Raw genomic sequence first — 22,503 nt, 5'->3', positions numbered from 1 at the left:
CTCCGTTGAGATATTTTTAAATACCAGAACTCCCAGCATATCTGCCTTGCAACTTGTTATAAATGATTTTGGACACCAGGTGTCACTAAAGTGAAGAGATCTCTTAGCTTGTTTAAAAAGCAAGAATATTTTAGATCATTGTTATGAAGTCTATAAAAATCTTTTTTTTTTCCAGATATGAATTCCCCTGGTTTTTAACAACTATTTCCTTTCTCTTACTTAGATCTGAACAGAAGCCAATTTGGGTTTGTTTTTGTTTAAACTGGATATATATATTGTTTAGCCTTTGCCATTTGAATTCCATTGTGTAGTTAAATTGTCAAATGATTTTTTAGTAACTTGTTCTCAGATAAATTGTGAGAAATTTTTCTCCATCTACAATTTATCTTCTGAACAGTGATTAGCCATCACTGTGTAAAATTAAACAATTATTCTAAGGACAATGTAATGAAGCACATTAAAATAAGACGTGCTGAATCAGGGTTGAGATGCACTTAATCTTAGTAGTGATGAGTTTATGAACTGTGTCTGAAAAACCACTCTAGAATTTATTTAATTTTATTCCTTGTATTCTGTAGACTTCTGGTAAATCTAAGAGTTTAGATTTGCTGAAAAACAATCTAACAGTAATAATTGTTAATGAAGAGTTTTACAAAAAGTGGAGACACAGCCAGGAAAAAAGAAAAAAAAATTTTTTTTTAAAAAGAGGGATCATAAATAAATCTCAGAAAAAACAACCAGCAGACTCCTTGGGGGTAAAGTTTGACAATTACCAAACTCCCATTTTATGAGCAACCTTCAGAATTTCACTTGCTTATTTTTAATTAGCAGAGATATTAAATCAGTGCTCAAAGGACTCAACCAGCATTGGGGTCCCCTAGAGCTGGCACAGTACAAACATAGTCAAGGTGTGCTTGCTGGTGAAATATCATCTGGACTAAATTAATGAATACACACAAGAAAGTGTCCACCTACACACACACAAATTGGTATTTTCATATCTTCATTATTATACACTTTTCTGGTCTAATCAAAACTCACAAATACATATATGTATACTCATTAATTTGGAAGGGAGGTATATGCATATATAAGGACAGAATTTCGCCCTCAGCATTTATAGATTTAACTATTTATTTTTCCAATAAAGGAAATTTGTAACGATGTTTCACGAAAAGGTGTTTTGACTAAATAATTTTATTGATATTGGGAAAGGAAATTAAATAAGGACTTCTCCCTAAAGTTATACTGGAAAGGACTTCACTTTATGTAGCTTTATTTTAATAAAATCAAGGGTGGAATTTGATAATAGAATGTTTACAAAAAAAAATGTTTTAACTTACCATAAGCCACTGGGGTTAACTTTAAGACACTATGGAGTGGGCACTTTAGATAAGGCAGTTGTTCTGAGAAATTGAAAAACAAAAATACATATGAAACACTGGGAACAAGAAAATTCACTTAGCTGTAATGTTTGTTATAGTAAAACTATTTAAAGATCTTTTCTTCCTAAGTGACACTGAGACCTGTTTTTTGGTTGAGCAGAAAAACATTTGTGTATTCAAAGACAGGAATTATTAAATACAAATCACACACCAGGCATGCAGAAAGGTAGGTCAGACATGAAAAAAAATTCCACTTAACCATTCACCCGGGGAAGTAACCTTTGATGTGCAAATGAATTATCACGTTAGAATCTGCTGTGACATTAACATTGCATCAAGGGAAGGGTGAGCTTTGTGCCTGGGCTGCATAAGGCCTGGTCTACACTAGGCGTTTAAATCGGTTTTAGGAGCGTAAAACCGATTTAACGCCAAAACCGTCCACACTAGGAGGCACCTTATATCGATTTTAATGGCTCTTTAAACCGGTTTCTGTACTCCTCCCTAACGAGAGGAGTAACGCTAGTATCGGTATTAACATATCGGATTAGGGTTAGTGTGGACGCTGATCGACGGTATTGGCCTCCGGGAGCTATCCCACAGTGCACCAGTGACCGCTCTGGACCGCAATCTGAACTCGGATGCAGTGGTCAGGTAAACAGGAAAAGCCCCGCGAACTTTTGAATATTTCCTGTTTGCCCAGCGTGGAGCTCCGATCAGCACGGGTGGCGATGCAGTCCGAAATCAAAATAAAAAAAAGAGCTCCCGCATGGACCATGCGGATGTGATCGCTGTAAGGGCAGGCAAATCCGTTCTATCCGTTCTATCAGCGCTCCGTTACAGAAGATGAAATTCAGAATCCTTTTTTTAAAATCTCCAGACAGACGCCATAGCAGGGACTCAGCACACTGCAGCGTGACAAGCGTAACGGAAAGCCAAAGAATCAAATGGATGCGCATGGACTGGAGGACTGAAGCTATCCCACAGTTCCTGCAGCCTCCTAAAATTATTTGCATTCTTGGCTGAGCTCCAAATGCTTCTAGGGTCAAACACAGTGCCCGCGGGTCAGGGCATAGCTTGGCAATCTACTCACCCACCCCCCACCCACCCCCAGAAGCGAAAGGTAAAACAATCCTCTGACTCTTTTACATGTCACCCTATCTTTACTGAATGCTGCAGATAGACGCGATAGTGCAGCACTCAACACCAACATCCTTGCTCCCCCCCCCGCCATGGGCGGCTGATGGTACAAAAGGATGGAAATCCATCTTCATCATCAGCATAAGCTGATCATACAAAATGATGGAAATCCATCCTCATCATCAGCCTCAGCTGATGGTACAAAAGGACTGGTAACCGTCCTCGTCATCAGCCTATTGGCCCTAATTTTTTCTGGTGGATGGATGGTGCAATATGGCTGGTAACCATCCTCATCATAGCAACAGGGGGCTGAGCTCCATCAGCCCCCACCCTTCATGTGTAAAGAAAAGATTCAGTTGCCCCTGGACTAGCAGTGGGATGCTGGGCTTCTCTCCTACACACTGCTTAATGTCCTGTCTGGACTATCATAGCAGCTGGAGGCTGCCTTCCACTCATTTCTCACTAACAAGTCAGTGTGTCTTATTCCTGCATTCTTTATTAATTCATCACACAAGTGGGGGGACAATGCTACGGTAGCCAAGAAAGGCTGGGGGAAGAACGGAATCAACAGGTGGGGTTGTTACAGGAGCACCCCCTGTGAATAGCATACAGATAATAATTTCTGCGGGCTCTGACACAGAGCAGGTGGTTCTCTAGCACACTTGCCTATATTAGGCAGCACTGATTCTATTTTTAGATACCAAAAAGGAGGGATTGACTCAGGGAGTCATTCCCAATTTTTGCTTTTGCGCCCCTGGCTGATCGGCCAGGGGCACTTATGACAGCAGCCAATGGTACAAAACGATGGAAGGTGCAATATGGCTAGTAACCACTCTTGGCTTTTGCGCCCCTGGCTGATTGACCAGGGGCACTAGCAGCAAATGGTACAAAAGGACTGGTAGCCATGATCATCCTCAGTTCCAATTTATGGAAGGGTTTGGATGGTGCAATATGGCTAGTAACCATCTCTGCTGTCATGCAAAAGCAAAAGCATGCTTCTGTGTAGCGCTGCTGAATCGCCTCTGTGAGCGGCATCTAGTACACATACGGTGAGAGTCACAAACGGCAAAAAAAGCTCCATGATTGCCATGCTATGGCATCTGCCAGGGCAATCCAGGGGAAAAAGGCGCGAAATGCTTGTCTGCCATTGCTTTCCCAGACGAAGGAGTGACTGACGACATTTACCCAGAACCACCCGCGACAATGATTTTTGCCCCATCAGGCACTGGGATCTCAACCCGGAAGTTCCAAGGGGCGGGGGAGGCTGCGGGAACTATGGGATAGCTAGGGAATAGCTACCCACAGTGCAACGCTCCAGAAATCGACGCTAGCCACGGACCATGGACGCACACCACCGATTTAATGTGCTTAGTATGGCCGCGCTCCACCCGATTTTATAAATTCTGTTTTACAAAACCGGTTTATGCAAATTCGGAATAATCCCGTAGTGTAGACGTACCCTCAGTTGCTAAGACCATTTGCAAGGCTCAGGTGGACCCATTGTATTAAAACATCAATGCTGATTAAGGGCATATACCTGCAGTCTTGTCCAGAAAGTAAGCAAGCAGACAGCGCATAACTGCTTGGTGACATATAACAAGCACATTTTCCTGCCTTTCCAGCTCCATAATTACTGGCTCCAGTCTCTGAACGAGATCTTCATATGACTGGAAAACAAAAGCATATTGAGCAGTCAGAAGCTTACTTAGGCAGGAATTACTGCACAGTCAGAAGGAACAACTAATGCTAGTTGTTTTATAAACATTTTATTAAGACAGGATATTGACCAGAAAGGAGGGCCTACATCTATATAGTGTACTATGCAAAAGAAAAAAAAAAGTTTACAATTTTTTTTTTTTTACTCTGTAGAGGAAGTGGTTTATTCATTTGCCATTATCTCTGGAGCCAAATTATCCCTCAACCCTCTCAAATATAGAATTTTACCATTAATATTTATCTTAATATTCCCTCTATTTGCGTGAACTTCTATACTTTGATGTACTCTCACTTATACTTTTTTGGTTAGTTTGTTTTTTAAATTCAGTTTCCCATTCATAGGCTATCCTGTGCTGGTAATTTATGGCCTGATCCTTCCAATGGGAAATACCAAACCTTTCATTATTAACTTGGTTGCTAGATTCTCTTCCATATTACCCTTTTTTTACTCCAATTCAGAAAAGCACCTTTTTTCAGGACAGCATTTAAGCATGCCAACTTGAAGTCAATGCTACTTTAGCATGTGTTTAAAGTGGTTAAATGCTGTATTGAACAGAGATTAGCACTAAGCCCACACTAAGGAAGACTGACCGAAGTCAAAGGGTGTTTTTCTTTCTTTGTTATTTTCCTAGTTTCTGAATTACGCCTGCTCAATTAAACCAAAAATTAAAAATTAAAAAAATCCTAAACTTTGTCTCATCTTAGGGAATCTCTACACTAGCACTTTTGTCGGGAAAACTTTTGTTGGTCGGGGTATGAAAAAACACTCCCAAGCCCTGTATGAACATAAGTTTCACTGACAGACACACTGACACAGCTACTGCTGCTTGTTAGGAGTGATTTAATTATCGTCAGCACAGAGCAGCTACACGGGAAACTTACAGTGACGCCGCTGCAGCGGTACAGCTGTGCCACTGTTAAGGTCTCTAGACATGGCCGGAGTCAGTTAACACCATAACCCTTCCTGTTTGGGTCATCTTATCCACAATTATTTAACTTCTGCAAGATCATGAGGGTGATAACATTTAGGTAGCTGCTCTATATTGGCCTTTAAAAAAAAAAGTTTAGAGTCTGACCTTGATACAAAAGTGCCCCATGTCTAAATGATTATTTAAACAAAAACATACACCTTTTAACCTGGAAGTTACCAGTGAGTAACTAAGGCCCCGTCTACAATGGCAAGTTTGTGCACATTAAAGCAGCTTTGAGCACTGTAATTTCCGAGGTGTACACACCACCAAGCCACTTAGTGTGCAGAAACTGCGCAGGTGCAACGCTCTAAAAAAAAAAACAAAACACCTCAACGAGAGGCGTAGAGCTTTCTGCGCCATGGCTACAGAGCTGCTGGGCCAGTGTAGACACTGTGGTGATTACAGAGCTGCAATTGGCATCCAGGAGGTGTCCCACAATGCCTGCTCTCACCTCTCTGGCCATCGGTTTGAACTCTACTGCCCTGTTCTCAGGGGACCAACCATCAGCCCCACACCATACATTCCTTTGCAAATTTGAAAGTCCACTTCCTGTTTTCTCAGTGATGTGTGTAGTGGTCTCAACGCATCTTTCCAGGCAACCATGGCTTCTCCACGCACCAGGCAATCCCCCCGTTGGAGCAATGCTGAGCTGCTGGACCTCATCGGCATTTGGGGAGAGTAGGCTGTCCAGTCCCAACTGCTCTCCAGCTGTCAGAATTATGATACCTATGGACAGATTTCTAGCTGCATGATAGAAAAGGGCCATGACCAGGACATATTGCAGTGCAGGATCATAGTAAAGGAGCTGCAAAATGCCTGCCACAAGGTGCAGGAGGCAACCTGCCGCTCTGGTGCTGCGCCCACAAGCTGCCGATTCTACAAAGAGCTGAACGTGATATTCGGTGGTGACCCCACCATCACTGCAAAGTCCCCGGTGGATACTTCATTGGCTTCATTGCCAGTCAAGAGCGGACTGAACCAGGAGGAGGCAATCTTGGATGAAGAGGGGGTGGAGGAACCAGAGGCAGAGGATGACTCGGAGGCCAGAGATGCATGCAGTCAGGAGCTCTTTTCTACCCCAGAGGAGCCTAGCCAATGGGATCTTGGTGAAGCGCAAACAGGAGATGAGGCCCCTGGTAAGTGGATCTGATTTTGGGAATTGCTAAAGTGAGTTGTTGTGGGCAGGAGGGTTGCAGAAAGCAGGCTTGTCTCCCACCTCATGACAAGTTTGAGCAGCAGAACAGGCTGTTGATACACTCCTTCACTTCACTGGAATCTCCCTCAGAGATCTCCAGGAAACTCTCGTAGAGATCCTGGGCAATCCGCTCCCACAGGTTCCTCGGCAGAGCTGCTTTGTTTCTTGCCCCATTAACTGTAACTTTCCCATGCCACTGTGCCATCACAGCACTAAGGTAACTTCCATAATGATCACCTCCTGTGGGAAGTGTGGGGACAGGAATGATTATCAGGCCCCCCATACAGTGCTGGCTCTCCCCAAGTGCCCAAGAGCCATGTGCCCAGTGTACAGCAGGGTCCGGGAATAGTGATTCACCCTGCCCTTGTGGCTACTCACCATTTTGGGGGTCTTGTGGCTTGTGTGTGCTTGCCTGGGGTCAGCCAGTTAGTGACAGGTGTGAGAGTACTGGCTGTGTTTTAAAGCACTGAAACAGTGTTGTCTGTGTTGCAAACAATACTGCTTCTGTAAAATGTTGCATTTAAACTTCACAGAGATAACTTTGGGAGCACAGCCTCCCTCTTTGTTAGCAGCAGCAGAACGGCTGCAAAGAATTAGAAAGCGTCCAAGAAGAACTAAGGAGGACCTTATGCGTGAGGTTATGAGTCACTCCGCTGCCAAGGAAAAGGAACTGAAGGAGTGGCGGAATAGCAAGAAGAGGGCACAAAAGAGGAAAGCGGCAACCAGAAAGAAGGCACAGAGCTGCTCTTAACAGATATGGAGTGGCCAAGCGGACACGCTCCAGGCAATACTAGCTCTTCAAACCGAGCAGCTCTGCATCTGCCCTCCCCTGCAGCTGCTGTCGCAAAACTCTTTCCCATGCGCCCCCACACACACCGCCAACACACTCCTATCAACCTCCTGGCTCCACTCTCTACCCACAGCATTCCACTCCTCCCTCCTCACAGTCCAGCAGTGTGGACTCCCAATACTCACTGCGTTCAACACCCATCCATCTGCAGTTTGGCCCTGCTGAAGTACAGCACCTGCTGCATTGTACTCCAAAGGAGAAGGTTGAGTATGATCCCTGGACATACACAAATCAGTAGCCGTCCCGGGACCTCTCCTCCTCTTTAGACTTTCCATTCCCCCATTCCCATCCATGCTGATGAATTTTTTCGTTTGACTCTCTCCTCTGGTTGTTGTCTTTCAATAAAAGAATTGTGTTGGTTTGAAAGCAATCTTTATTCTATTAAGTGAAAGCAAAAAGAGCCCTGCAAATCAACATACAATTATGTTAAAGCCCCTTCTTACATCATGTGCACCAGTCACCTCCCAGCATTACAAGCATTGCAATCCCAAGCATAGCAACAAATATTAGTGGCTTTCAGCATCAAATTGATGCCTCAAAGCATCCCTGATCCTTATGGCCCCGCACTGTGCCCCTCTAATAGCCTTGGTCTCCGGCTGTTCAAACTCAGCCTCCAGGCGCTGAGCCTCTGTGGTCCAGCCTTGAGTGAAGCTTTCACCTTTCCCTTTACAAATATTATGGAGCTTACAGCACGCAGCTATAAGCATAGGAATATTGTCATCAGCCATGTCCAGCTTCCCATACAGGCATCGCCAGCAGGCTTTTAAACGGCCGAATGCACACTCCACAGTCATTCTGCACTTGCTTGGCCTGTTGTTGAACCGCTCCTTGCTGCTGTCAAGTTGCCCCATGTATGGATTCATGAGCCATGGCATTAAGGTGTAGGCGGGGTCTCCCAGGATCACAGTGGGCATTTCAACTTCCCCTATGGGGATCTTCTGGTCCGGGAAGGAAGTCCCTGCTTGCAGCTTCTTGAACAGGCCAGTTCCAGACCAGCCTGTGTTAATGTCTGTGAAACACCCATGGTGATCCACAAGTGCCTAGAGAACCATTTAGAAATACCCCTTGCAATTAATGTACACGGTGGCTAGGTAGCCTGGTGCCAGAGTTGGAATGTGCATGCCATCTATCGCCTCTCCGCAGTTAGGGAAGCCCATTTGTGCAAAGCCATCCACAATCTCATGCACGTTGCCCAGAGCCACGGTGTTTCGGAGCAGGATGTGATTAATGACCCTGCACACTTCCATCAACATGATTCCAACTGTCAACTTTCCCATTCCGAACTGGTTAGCACCCGATTGGTAGCAGTCTGGAGTAGCCAGCTTCTACAGTGCAATCACCACACGCTTCTCCAGCGACAGGGCAGCTCTCATTCTCGTGTCCACAGGGCTGGTGCGAGTTCATCACACAGTCCCATGAAAGTGGCTTTCCTCATGCGAAAGTTCCGCAGCCACTGCTCGTCATCCCAGACGTGCATCACAATGTGATCCCACCACTCAGTACTTGTTTCCCGAGCCCAAAAGCGGCATTCCACTATGATCTGCACCTCCATGAATGCCACAAGCATTCTTGTGTCATAGCTACTATGTGTGATGAGATCAATGTCACACTCCTCTTGCCTTTGTAGTTTAAGGAATAACTCCACTGTCACTCATGACGTGTTGGTCAGTGCAAGCAGTATTCTTGTCAACAACTCATGCAGTACACAAACCATTGAAAGATGGCGCCAAATGCTGACGGAAGCACAGGGTTTGCTGGGATGCGAAGCAATGCATCACGGGGCACTGGGACAGGACCCAGGATGCCTCGTGACCCCTTCCACCTTCCCACAAGTCTTAGTGGCAAAAGAGAAAGAGGTGCTCTGTTGAACAGCTGCCCAGAGTGCACCACTCTGAATAGCGCCACAAGTGTGAACACACTATTGCGCAGGCAGCTGTCAGTGTGAACACACAACAGTGATTTCCCTTCGGCACTCTCTGAGCGGCGCTGTAACTTAGCCAGTGAAGACGTGCCCTAAAACTTGTTTTCATCTGATGTCAATTTGTTGATCTTCTACCCATATTACACACTAAAATAAATAATAAAAACAATTAAAAATAGTAAATTTACTTTACTGTTAAAATAAGTTCCACTCTACAAAGACAACTAAAGAGCCTGGGTACTCCAATTTCAGAGAGAGTAACAGGCCTAATTGTGCTTGTTGATTTGAACACTCTATAGAAAAGATAACATTCTCTATCAAAGTCTATACACCTTTTTCACAGAAGCTACCCTGTCACCTCTAAAAGGTTGTCTCTCGAGTTGACTGTTACAAGCACGCTGACAAGACACTACAAGGAAACTTCCATTGCTACCGCCCACTCTATACCTGCTGCTTTCTCAAGCAATGAATTCACACACATAAATACCTTTAATAGATCTTACATGTATGATAAAGCTAAAATATAAATGGCATGAATGTTCTACAACTTTATTTATTTTGATTTTGGCAACAGTAACACTGAATATATTCCAACCTGGTAATATTGATTGACTCAGCTTTGCTGTCATCACCAACAAATACATTTATTTTGAGAAATTAACAAAATAGATTAATCATTAAGAGCAATGAGACAGTTTGAAATGTTTGTTAATCTTTCAAAGGAAGCACTGATGTAAAAAACCAACAGTCCTTGTCTGAGTAGATTAAAAACTTTTCAGTTTAGTGACTGTGTCATTACTAAATGGATTACTCGCAGCTAGAAGAAAACACTTTATCGCAAACTTGTTCTCAGACTATTGATGGAAGAGAGCACCAAAGCTTCATTTATGTATCAATGAAGTCCACTGCACTCTTCACAAACATCACAACAGGTGTTCTAATTGCTGCCATGAATCCTAATCTTTAGCATACAAAGACAGACCACATGACTATCCATTAATTGCCTCAGTTTAATTATATTAGTCTCCTTATAAAAAATGCTAGCAGGTTCATTTTTGTTTCTGAGGTGCCAGACTTGCTAGGTTACAAGGGAAGCCAATGTGTCTACAGATTTACAAAGTATTGAACCAAAAATGCACATGATAGGTGACATTTAACCACACACAAAGATGACAATTATAAATAGCCGTCTTTACAGCATATAGCTGCATGTCTAATAATAATAAAACCTACTCAGTCACCTTGTGAAACAACCAAACTATCAATATAAAAATAATGGTAATATATGAAAATCCTTCCAGGCATATTTGCAAATATGGTATTTATTTTAAAAACAAAAAACAAAAACATAAATCTATACAAAGGGTGTATTCAGCTAAAAGATTTTGGCTAAATAAGATCTACAAGCTCCTATACTCCTTCCACCTGGCAAGGAAAACAACATATTACTCAATTTTCTTCAAGATACCTAGCATCTTAGAAAACATGATGCTCTCTTAACTTAAAACAAACAAAAAAAAAAGACGAACAGCAGCATACCTCCCCCTTAGGGTATCTGTATCTATATTTGTCTTGGTCTCTCAAGGCAAATTCAAGAGGATAGTTTTCCTGAATTTCTTCATATGTCATTTCTTCACAGACTCCCTAAGGGTAACAAAAACAAAAGGCACACAATATCCATGAGAGTCATCAGGCCCATGGGCACAACAGTAGATCTTTATCTCCCATACCCACAGTGGCAGACTTGGAGCTTCTATGTAATAATTTATTGATCCTATAGGTGACCTAGTCATTGACATAGACTGTGTCAATTTCACAGTCACACTGAGGTAGAAGAACATTTATTATCCACATATACTGTTTTTATTTAATGCAGGATGTCCTCAGAATGATGACAGTAACTCCCAGATAAGAACATCCCAGCATACACTTGACAGACAATGGGGAAAGCTACTATTTTCAAGGATCCTACATGTGGTCTCCAAAGAAGCTTCAAAATTTTTAAGTATAAGTGCCTTACAATGGTAAACAAGTGACAAGTGCCAAACATTAACAAATTTTCCTCTCTACTAAGATCACGCCTGAAATTTTGGACCTAGAATTATACTGAGTGTCCTTTTTATTAGCCAGGTCCAACACACACCTTGATGGCATTTCTTTGCTTGCCTATAATGCAATAACCTTTGAAAGTTGCATATGATCCACTGCAAAATTTCAGGGAACATTCTAGATATCAATGGGCAGAATGCTATTGATTTTGTAAAAAGTCGGAACCAGATGGGTGAAATGAGGGAACATGCAGAGCTACTAGCTTCAACCAAGTCTGCAATTGTCTACATATTGAAGAACTGGTTGATAGCAGCCATTAACACCTTTAACCTAACAATACACTCCCTCGCCCATCTCAGCTCTGCTCAATAGAGTTTAAAATGCAGACACCCTAAATAACTTATCTCCCAGAAAGGGGGAGGGGAGGAAGACTTAAGAATGGTGAGGAGGAGGAGGAGGGGACTTAAGTGGGGTTGGAGAGAGGAAAGAACACCACAGAGCCCCTAGCAGCAGAGAGGGAGCTTGTGAGGGTGGCAAAGGTGCCCATGCTCAGCCTACAGAAGAAATGAACTGTGTGACTGTTACGGGGTGCTCACCACACCCGGCTGGGTTCAGCCTCCTGGACCCGCTCCCCAGTGAGTCAGGACCACTTCAAGCTGGTGCAACACCCATGCTCTCTATTCCTGTGTCCGGTCCCCACCACCAAGCTCCAACTATTTACAGATTTACAGGTTTGGCCTAGCACATGCCTCAGTGGCAACAGGGTAGCAGGATCCTGTCTCCTTCTGGGCCTACTCTCCCATCCTGGTCTCTGCCCCCTCCCCTCCAACTCACTTCCTCCCTAGCTTTTAGCCCCTGTTAACAAGGCTGGCAGGTGTGGCCAGTTTCCAGGCCAGTCCTAGCTAGTGGCCCAGCCCCAACCCATTTCCCCTGATTGAGGCTGGAGTGGCAAGTGCTGATTAGGGCTTCCCCTGCAGCGCCCTACCACAGTGACCCTTTAAGTTGCATACCGTTTAACCAAGACCAAGTCTAAATTCATTAGGGCACCTTTTATTAAAACATTTAACACTGTTAATGGGGAAAGGGCATAAGCCTTCTGATCTCCAGAACCATAATACTAATTACCTTCTAATCCACACAAACCCTATTACTACACAATAAAGTGCTCCCCATCCCCCATCTGAAACAAAACCACTTTCTTGAATAGTTACAAAAAACGAAACCCAGGAGAACTTACTGCATCTATTTCATTCAAAACCTTCCACTGTTCATAAGGCACTCCCAAAGCCTCCGCAGTCTGAATCGTCCTTTTCATCTGACTGGTCCAAACTTTCAGATCCTTGATGTTTTGCTCATTAATGAACTGTGCCAAGCTCTTGGCAAACTGAAAAAGACATTAGAGGTTGGATGAGGAACCAGTGCCAATATACTGAGCTCGAGTTGGAACCCAATCGGTTCTTGTCCCTCACTGCAAGTTCATTATGCTACTTTAAAAAGGCTCTTTAGACTTTTCCTAAGAATATGACAGTTCCTGTTCAGCAATGAAAATTTAATACAAAAGATGACAACAATCCTATTTGGTACCCCACTCCAGCCCCAAAACAACTTCCTCTTCCATCTTCAACTTACAAAGGTTCACAGGTGTCCTCCAGCTAAGGAGTGCCACAGGGTTAAAAATCAAAACCCAACTTAAAATAAGGACTCCTTGAAAACTGCTTTGAACTCAAGGTTAAATACAAGTGTATCAGAGAAGAATGAAAACAGAAGCCATATATGAAGAGCTACCAGCAAACTACAAAACAACTTGCCCACTGAAACCTCTTACCTACTTGCATGACATTACAGTCAACGTAATAGGGATATTTATGTTTGTTATAAAGAAAGCACAGAGGAAAGAAAGGAAGCTGTAAGAGATGGTCAACAACATAAGAACACCCATACTGGGTCAGACTAATGGTCCACGTAACCCAGTATCCTGTCTCTGACAGTGGCCAGTGCCAGATGCTTTTAGAGTGAATGAACAGAACAGGGCAATTTCAAGTGATCCATCCCGTCATCCAGTCCCAGTCCCAGCTTCTGGAAGTTGGAGGTTTAGGGACATCTGGAGCATGGGGTTGCGTCCCTGACAACAGCCATTGATGAACCAATCCTCCATGAACAACAATGCCAACATCCACCCACATAAGGCAACCATTTGTTTGAAGTCACTTAATCAAAACAATCTTACCTCTTTCCCCCTAAAGGACAGTCCAGTGTCTCCTCCTATCCTCCCTTTCAGATTCAGTTCACTTTCTCCATGTCGACAGAGGTAGATTGAGCGAGGAGTTACGTGGATATTCATGAGGTAGTAGACGATCCGGCTTTGGATATGGTCCATTACTCTATTCACAAGGTAACTCCTTCCAACATCCATGATTTTAATATAGGAAAGATCCCTTTCGTGGTAAACAAATGAGACTCATAAATCATCATTTGGTTTCCTTTCTCCTCTAACTTGTACCAAGCCCCACCAACAAACATAAGCACTCAAAAACAAAAAGACAACTGCCAAAGAGACCACAAATTGAATAAAACTTCAGATATATGAAAATATATAATATCAGTTCAAAAGGGCTAATCTTCATTATAAATCCTCAGCCTTGATGCATGGCAGCAAACTATTGTAAACAGAGGTGCAATGAACTCATGCAAACAATTAATTTTCTCCTCACACATAAAACTCTTTTCTTTCTCTCATGTCACACCATTCTGTACCACTTCACTTGTGCACTGCCCCCAGCTAGATCCTCAAAGGCACAGCCCTTCACTGAAAGGAAGATTCAGGAGCAGTCCCAGGAGAAATTCTGACTTGCTCATGTAAGCCTGACACTATTCTGCAAATTGCAGCTGTTGCTCCCCACGCCTAATAGATGTCCAGTACAGAAAGGGGATTGGAGCTATGGTCACATCCACACACCTCACTGACCCCTTCTAAAAAGGCTAGGGTCACCAGAAGAGCTACCAATCCCAGCCACCCTGTGGATGTCCCATTGCCAACCCCCCTCCCACCCAAATTCTACCCACTCACATTGGGTAAGGTACAATCTGGCTCGTATTATCTATTTGTTTTCCTCTCCACTCCCATCTCCACCAACTTATATAGCTGAGCTAACAGTTTTGAGCAACATTCAATTTAGCGAAAAAGCATGTCAAGATTAGGCCTAAAATTAGCCTTGTTGTGTTTTGCCCATTCAATTGAGAAACCACATGATAAAAAAAATAAGACAATCTATTATTAAATGCAGTAAGGAACAACCACCATCACTTAATCTCTGAAAGCATTTGCTGGTGTTAATCATTACTGATCTGCACAGGCACAAATATCATGGCTCTTAAAGACATGATATGCACAGATAGATCTGACAGAAGCAGCTTGTCACTGTTCACAGTCAATTACACTAAAATGATTTTTCTGCATGGCAACAGCCACAAAACAAACAATGAGAAATCTACCCAGAGGATGAGTCCAGCATAAAACCTTAGGACAGGCCTGCACAACTCGTAAAGCGGTGAGGGCCACATTGCTCCAAAGAAAACAGCTGAGGGCCGAAACCCCTCGCGAAAACACCCTGGCTCCAGCACAGCACAGCCCTGCAGAAACAAACCCTCCTTCCCCAGTGCCACCCCATCAAAACAGCTGTCGGCCAAAAAGGAAGGTTGGGGGTGGGGAGGTGATACTTGATTTTAAATCAACCAGGGGCTCCCAGCTGAAGAGGTGGCTGGGAGCCCTCAGGGGCAAATTAAAGGGCCCTTTAAATCTCAGCCACGGCCGGGAATCTCTGCGGGCAGGGCCCTTTGACTCCCGGCCACGGCTGAGATTTAAAGGGCTCTGGGCTCCCCGCCGCTGCGGGCAGCCCTGAGCCCTTTAAATCTCAGCCGCAGCCAGGATTCAAAGGGCTCTGGGCTGCCCGCAGAGCGCCGTGTGCAGGGGATTTAGAATCCCCCCGCAGGCCGCACCGAGAGGCTCCGCAGGCATGCATGGCCGTATGTTGTTCAGGCCTAGGAAGACAGATTGAGTGCTGCTGCTGGGATGTACCATGACAAAGTTCTTCCCACAGTTTCCAGACTCTACCTTAATCTCACAGTGTGTTAAATGTGAATGGCAAATACACATCATTTAAAACATTGAAAAAATGAGTCTGGACATCAAATTTACTAAGACTGAGGCATTCAAAGTTGCCACCGGGATTTAAGAGTCAATGTGACTTGTGCTCTTAAATCACTTAGGCCTTGTCTACCTAGAGGAAACGGACCAGCAAAGATATTCCAGAATAACAATTCCACTCTAGCTATCCTGGAATAACATAGCTATTCAGGAATAATTTTCCCATGTGGACACTATTCTGAAATAAAAGTGACTTTATTCTGATTATAGCAAATTGTGAGTGGAGTAATTATTCTGGAATAAAGCACAGGGATGGCTATGGTGGAATAGTTATGCCAGTAAATTTCCTCATGTAGGCAAGCTGCTAGGGCCTTTGAAAAATCTCTCTCTAAATTGCCAACAGATTGAGATAGTTAAAAAATAAAATAAATAAATAATGGTGACATATTTCCATGACAATGAGATTGAGTACACATTCCCTAATGTAATGTCATGAAATAAAGTGGCTGTGACCACAGTATTATTCTGCCACTTACTTGTCCAGAGTTTCATCTAGCATCTCATATGTGTTCTTGTAGCACTCTATTCTTTTCATGAAGTCTTCTGTAGCTTCATCATTACTACAATCAACATAATCAGGACTGCCAAGTTTCACTTGCTATTTAAAGTAAAGATAAAAGAGTACATGCATTTTCTTTCCCATTTTCAGCAAAGTTTAAAGATGTTTTAACCAAATGTGTAGCAATGAATGGCTGTTTTTAATCAAACTCCGTACTTACTATATAAATGGGCAGGAAAACAAATCAAAAGGAAAAGGATATGATGTTTCTTTTCTTTTCGGAGTCCTGCTAAAATAAGTCACTCAAAGAACAGCCTATTTAAAGGTAGATTAAAGAAAAAACAGAACCCATGGGAAGGATGACCCAATTGCCAGATAATTTTTCCTCTTAACATAAAATGAACGGGCACAGTTTTATATTACTGCCATGAAATGAGATTCTTGTTCTGTACTTCAGCAAGATCAGTGTGAAAGGAGAGGGAAAGTGAGACTAAATGAAAGGTAACATTAAAAAAAAATCATCATATGGCTGATTTTAGAGAAGCTACACTGTCTCCCATCTTCAAGCAATTTAACAAAACTTTTCTACAACTCACCACAATGTTTGCAGCAATGACCTCTGGATCTACGCATACTGATTCAACAAAGAAGGTCTTTAATCCAAACAGGAAATCACATGTAAGGAAGGAGGGAAGAAAGGAGAAAAATTAGAACTGCTCCAGTAATTGACAACACAAATACAGTTTCCACCAGTTCATATATCAAGTCTTGCTAATTATGCCATGCTTCAAACATTCCTATGTCGACTTAGGATTGGCCTTACGGGGTACTCAATGCCCCACTAAAAGTTGAGGGTGCTCTGGACTTTGCAGCATTAGGCTCTATAATTTTCACAAGCACCTTTCAATAACAGAGAGCTTCTGTGGCAAGAAAATTCAGATTGGCAAAGAAGCGGAAATGGAGAGTGGAAGGAAATCAATCAGCACTCCTAAACGTAATTGATACCTTTAAAATAAAAGCATTTTAGTGTTAAAAGGCTCTCTAACAGAGCAAATCTTACATATGAGATGTATATGACATGCTTTTCCAAAGATCTATGAAGAAGCTAGATCAGGGGGAAAAAACAAAGACTACTAGGAAAATGCTGAATGCCAAAAAATCCTATACCCAAATAATACAGTCTGCTAAATAGAAACTTATCTGTATAAAACTGTCAACAAAACAGAAAACCTCTCTCCATTTATCAAAGTTACTAAAAGAAGGCAGTGATAGGATCTTGTTCAGAACAGAATCAGAACTGGGCTAATGACAACCATGTTTGAAACAAGTATCGGGGGTAGCCGTGTTAGTCTGCATCCACAAAAACAACAAGGAGTCTAGTGGTACCTTAAAGACTAAAATATTTATTTGGGCATAAGCTTTCGTGGGTAAAAAACCTCACTTCTTCACTCCATGCATCTTAAGTAGTGGGGGTTTTTACCCATGAAAGCTTATGCCCAAATAAATCTGTTAGTCTTTAAGGTGGCACCAGACGCCTTGCTGTTTATGTTCGAAACAGTTATTGCTAACATTTATATGAATAACATTTATCTGTTATAGGGAGCCATAACATAAAACAGGGCTACTGATTAATTTCACCAGGATTCAAACAGCATTCTCAGGGGGAAAAAAAAACACCGTTCTAAACTCGTCAGAAAAAAATGTGCTAGATTTCTACTGGCCAACATCATTTAAAAACGTAGTTGATGTTAGCACAATTCTGATCAGAATGTCACTAGAGCATAATCCACATTAGTCAGATTAATATTCCAAGCATCTTAGCTATTGACTCACCTTATAACCATTCTCCTCACCAAATCTGAAGATGGTTTCTCTGCGTTCTCGTGTTGTGTTTGTAGCATCAAAAACCTAAGACAAATGACAGAGAAAACAGTATCTTAGTAGAGTCAAAATATTGCCACATCTTGACAACGGCACTAAACGATCAATAAAAGTTTCCAAGTCCTTCAACTTAAACAGCAAACAAACAAAACCCTATAAACAGAAATAAGTCGTTCCCAGGAACAATGTCAAAAACTTTGCTGGCACTAGATTATGGCCATAAGAATTCTGAACAAATAAAATAGCACCTGGGTTGAGAACCCACTTTTCTGAAGCATCTCTATCCACCCTAGTAGTGAAAATGTCAAGCAACATTTCTAAAGTGGCCTCCACTTTAAAAAAGTAAATGCTGCACAGACACACACAATCTAGTTCAGTACTGCGGATGATTAAAGCTGGAATTTTTCAAAGATGCCTAATTTAACACACCATGCTTTTAGAAAATAAAAAGACTCACAATATTATTCACTTCAAGAACAAACATGATGAGCATGATCTCATGGGATCCTGTTCTGCTCTCTTGTACTTATGCCATGTACCTCCCGTACATTTCAATAGCTGCATATAATCCTACTCTTGTTTGAACAGTATACAAAGAGGTAAACTTATTGAATTTCCCTGTAGAAGATTTCCAGCTGCCAAAAGCTTTCAGAAACTAGATAAGATGGGAAAACCTCCATAAGAGAATGTGATTATCCATATAAAAACTGAAAAGAAAGTCTGATGTAAAGAGAGGTTCTGACTATATAAATGGAATATAATTCATGCCATTTATTAATGATTTTAGAGATCATATTAATAATTTTCCTATTCATCAGCAGAATGTACATGGTGAACATTATTGTGAGATAACTGCACATACCTTGGGTATATCACAAAACAGGTGACTAAATGGAAAACATCTTCAGCTACATAAATTTTATTATGCAAACTTTCATGTTTGTTGAGACTTCTATGAAATGGGTTGCATTTTGCAATTTATTTTGATTTTTAAAATTGAGCATAAAAAGTAAAAAAAGGTCCTTAAAATAGCATGTCCTTATTTTTCAACACTCCAAATAGCAGGATAAAATTTAGCTTCTTCTGTTTTGTTTTGTTTTTTTTAAATACTAAGAAATAAAAAGATACTTGCACTACTATGAACTCACAGACAGACTGAGTTTTGAAATAAATTCGAATTACACATTTAGACCCTTACATGTTCTAATGGAAAAACTGTTTTGGCAGAAAAGTATAGACCTTATTATATAAACAATCACTACATTAGTCAAAATTTTAAAAGTACAGTAAAGTGTAATGATCAAAACAGAGAGAAGGAGCCTTGCATAACTTGTAAACCATACCCATGAATTGTAGGTTTTCCTAATAGTGAAACAGGCATCAATTTCTTCATAAGCAACATTTAAATAGTATATAAGATATAAAATGTTATTTTGAGTCCCAAATTATGGTTTAAATTTACAATAAAATGCTAGCTTGACTAACTCACTGAACACTGAGTGACAGCTGCACATGTCAACAGTCTCAAAAACAGAGTTCAAATTATGCAGAAAACTTAATAATCCCCCAGAGGAAACAAAATTAAAATGTCATTTGAATGAACAGCCCGTGTTTTGAATCCTTTGTGTATTAATGGCATTAGATGAACAGAGATTCTAACAGCCAAATTTTACACTGAAGATTCAAATCTCAAAAACCAAGCCAATAAGTTACAACTTAGTAGAAAGTAAAAGCGTGTGTGCACGTGCATTCTCAAATAGTTTTCCATTAACAGTTATACTAACTGTGTTCCAACAGGAGTTTGTGCCATCACTGATCAAACTGCGAGCAAAATTAAAAACACTATGTGCAACATTGGTGGCATTACCTTTAATTGACAACCCACTGAGTGTGGCCCACTGGGTTTTATTTTCACAAAGGAAGAAAATGTTCAGCAGGTTAAATGTAATTTTGTCCTACTTCTTCTCAGAGGCATTTTTAGAGTGTCAATAACACTAGTATTCAGGCACTTCTTTTAGGAAAAAATTTTAAACATTTCTACCTTTGATTTAAACATTGGAGTAGGATACCAAATGGTTCTGGATGCATCTATATTATGATTAAACAGGATATTTTACCATATAAAGCACAGGCACTTTCCTCAGCACTAGCACAGCTTGGTAGCATTAGACATCACCCACACATTTCTAAGGCTGTTTCAGGATTTAATTATGAAAATATCATGTTTTCCTTTCACAAAATGACCATTGCAGCAGCAACATAAATCCAGTTTCCATTTACAAAGAAAATTTAAGACATATAATGAAATGATTCTGGACTGAATCAGATTATGTATAATCCAGGACAGGTTGGTGATTTTGCAGAGATCACACTCCAAGAATTTGCCTTCAAGAAGACAGAAAACTTACAGCCACATGTCCATTTTCTTCACTGAGGTACTGCTGGACATCATTCAGAGCTGCTAAGGCACACTGTCTTAAAGGAAAAAAGACACATGCTAGTTTAACTAATTTAATTATCCATAATTATGCTTAGCACTACACAACTCTGCTTTCAAAGTGCTGAAGAAACATTAGTCAGTTATCAATATATTTGATATGTACTATCTCCGCATTACAGGTGGGGAAATGGGCAAAGAGGTGAACTGACTCACCCAAGGCCATAGATCACAGGCACACAGCTTTGGACAAAAACGAAAGCAGACATCCTCTGGCAATCTGACATGTTGCACAGGTCAGCACATAACATGCAGAATGTTCTACTGCCCAGTTTACAACGCTGGATCATTGTTCACAGATCCATAAAATAATATTATAATAAAAATGCCACTTAAACTGAAAGATTCCCCCCTCTACTCCCCAAAACACTTATCCATGGGCAGTTGACTCTTAATTTGGTTTTCTAGTAAGAAGACATGGTTGCTCAGTGTTCTGAGTTGTGGCCTCATTTTCTTAGGTTAAAATGAATAATTGTTGCAGCTATTTCTCAGTAGTCTACTTGCTTTGGACTTCTACGCTGGATTTCTTATGGTTTTTCTCTTGTTTTAGCATACTCAACTCTCATTTTGTCTTAAATTTAGTGTGTATTTGTTTTAATGTAAATTAACACAACCACAGCCACTAGTCTGAAACTGAATCACAAATGAGACAATACAATATTTAGAGCTGGCTGGAAGAACACAGAAAACCCTTCAATTTTGATTTAAAATGGTTTAACGTTCAGATCAATTTTCTTCCACTCAATTATTTGACCAGTGAAATAAGATTTTCAATACCTAAGTATCAGGAAGTAGCTGCGTTAGTCTGTATCCACAAAAACAATGAGGAGTCCGGTGGCACCTTCAAGACTAACAGATTTATTTGGGCATAAGCTTTCATGAGTAAACTTATGCCCAAATAAATCTGTTAGTCTTAAAGGTGCCACTGGACTCCTCATTGTTTTTGCTCCTCTAAGATTTCATTTCTTTGGTATCTGATATAGTCCTACAGAGGTTTCCAGGGCATACAAAATCAGAATATACAGCAGTTCCCAATAGTACATTACAAAATATCATAAGAATTAAACTATATTTCAACTTACTTTCTGATTTTCAAGCCCTCTTCATTGTCTGGCAAGAAGAACTCAAAGGATTTGTATGTTTTTACCAAATCTCGACGGTACTGACCAACATTAAATTCTGTGGAGAACAGTCACTATTAGTTGGGATTAATAATCCTGCAAGTAATTAGCATTAAAAAAAAATCACATTTAATGACAGTTCTGAAACAAATTCACCTCCAGGAACAGATCAGTCTAGTTTGTACCTGGACAACAAAACTAGTTATACTTCTCATTTCAGTAAAGAAAAGCCTTGTGGTTACAAAACAGGACGAAATGTGAGAAAATTTGGGTTCTATTCAACAGTCTTCTGTGCACCTTTGGGCAAATCACTTCACCTTTCTGTGCCTCAGTTTTCCCGCCTGTAAAATAGGTTAAGTTACTTCCTTCCTCACAGAAATGTTGAGTTAATTTAATTAATTTCTGTAAAGCACTTCAATGATCTTTTTTCCTTCCACAAATTATTTTAGTGAAATTGTATTTCCATAGCACCTAATATCCAAAGACTAACTATTACATAAAGAGAAAAAAGAGTTATATGTGGAATTAGTCAGCCTAGTTTTTGGCTAAATACACCTTCCTTACCTCCCCCGCCCCCCCAAAATACTGTACTATGTGAACACAACCTATTTATTTATATTCTGTAAGAAGTAACAAGTGTATATACCATCCTGAAAAACTTCCTACGGGTTAAAAATGTATAGAGAGGCACAAAGTGCAGGGCATTTATTGCACATATACTGAATAAAATGTGCCATCACTGATCAAAGGGCAATTGTCTTGTGTCTGGACAAAGGTCTATGCCAGCAGGAGTGTCACAGCACAGGTGATCAAAGGCACCAGTTTGACTTAGCAAACAAGGCAAATGGAATTGTACCAGAATTAAGTTTATAAAATAGAGTTCTGAGTACAGCAACTAATGTTTATCTTCTTTTGTGTTTAGGGGTTTTCTTTGCTGTACCTTGAGCATTTGTTCAAACTAACCTGGACTGAACATTCTGTTTGAGGAACTACTGTTACTTGCCAGTCTTCATTTCCAGAAGGAGGTAAAGAAATAGGGGAAATTAACTACTGAGCTGTTGTTCAGATTCTCCTGAC

General features: G+C 41.2%; 1 protein-coding gene across 4 annotated transcripts in view; it reads right to left on the bottom strand.

Moving 5' to 3' along the window:
- Positions 1–22,503, bottom strand: part of PFKFB4 (6-phosphofructo-2-kinase/fructose-2,6-biphosphatase 4) — a 111,371-nt gene that overhangs the window by 17,078 nt on the left and 71,790 nt on the right. For all 4 annotated transcript variants that reach the window (XM_045024234.1, XM_045024232.1, XM_045024231.1 and 1 more), the window contains exons 3-12: positions 21,388–21,484; positions 20,217–20,283; positions 17,761–17,835; positions 16,524–16,580; positions 15,905–16,026; positions 13,452–13,659; positions 12,462–12,608; positions 10,715–10,819; positions 4,060–4,189; positions 1,344–1,406 (exon numbers count right to left, since the gene is read on the bottom strand). In XM_045024234.1, the coding sequence (XP_044880169.1) occupies positions 1,344–1,406; positions 4,060–4,189; positions 10,715–10,819; positions 12,462–12,608; positions 13,452–13,659; positions 15,905–16,026; positions 16,524–16,580; positions 17,761–17,835; positions 20,217–20,283; positions 21,388–21,484 (1,071 nt within the window). The remainder of the gene's footprint in view (positions 1–1,343; positions 1,407–4,059; positions 4,190–10,714; positions 10,820–12,461; positions 12,609–13,451; positions 13,660–15,904; positions 16,027–16,523; positions 16,581–17,760; positions 17,836–20,216; positions 20,284–21,387; positions 21,485–22,503) is intronic.

Source organism: Mauremys mutica, chromosome 7, assembly GCF_020497125.1.
Source record: "Mauremys mutica isolate MM-2020 ecotype Southern chromosome 7, ASM2049712v1, whole genome shotgun sequence".
NCBI classification, from domain to species: domain Eukaryota; kingdom Metazoa; phylum Chordata; order Testudines; family Geoemydidae; genus Mauremys; species Mauremys mutica.
The sequence above is the reverse complement of the archived record's forward strand: the minus strand, read 5'-3'. Positions and strand labels throughout refer to the sequence as shown.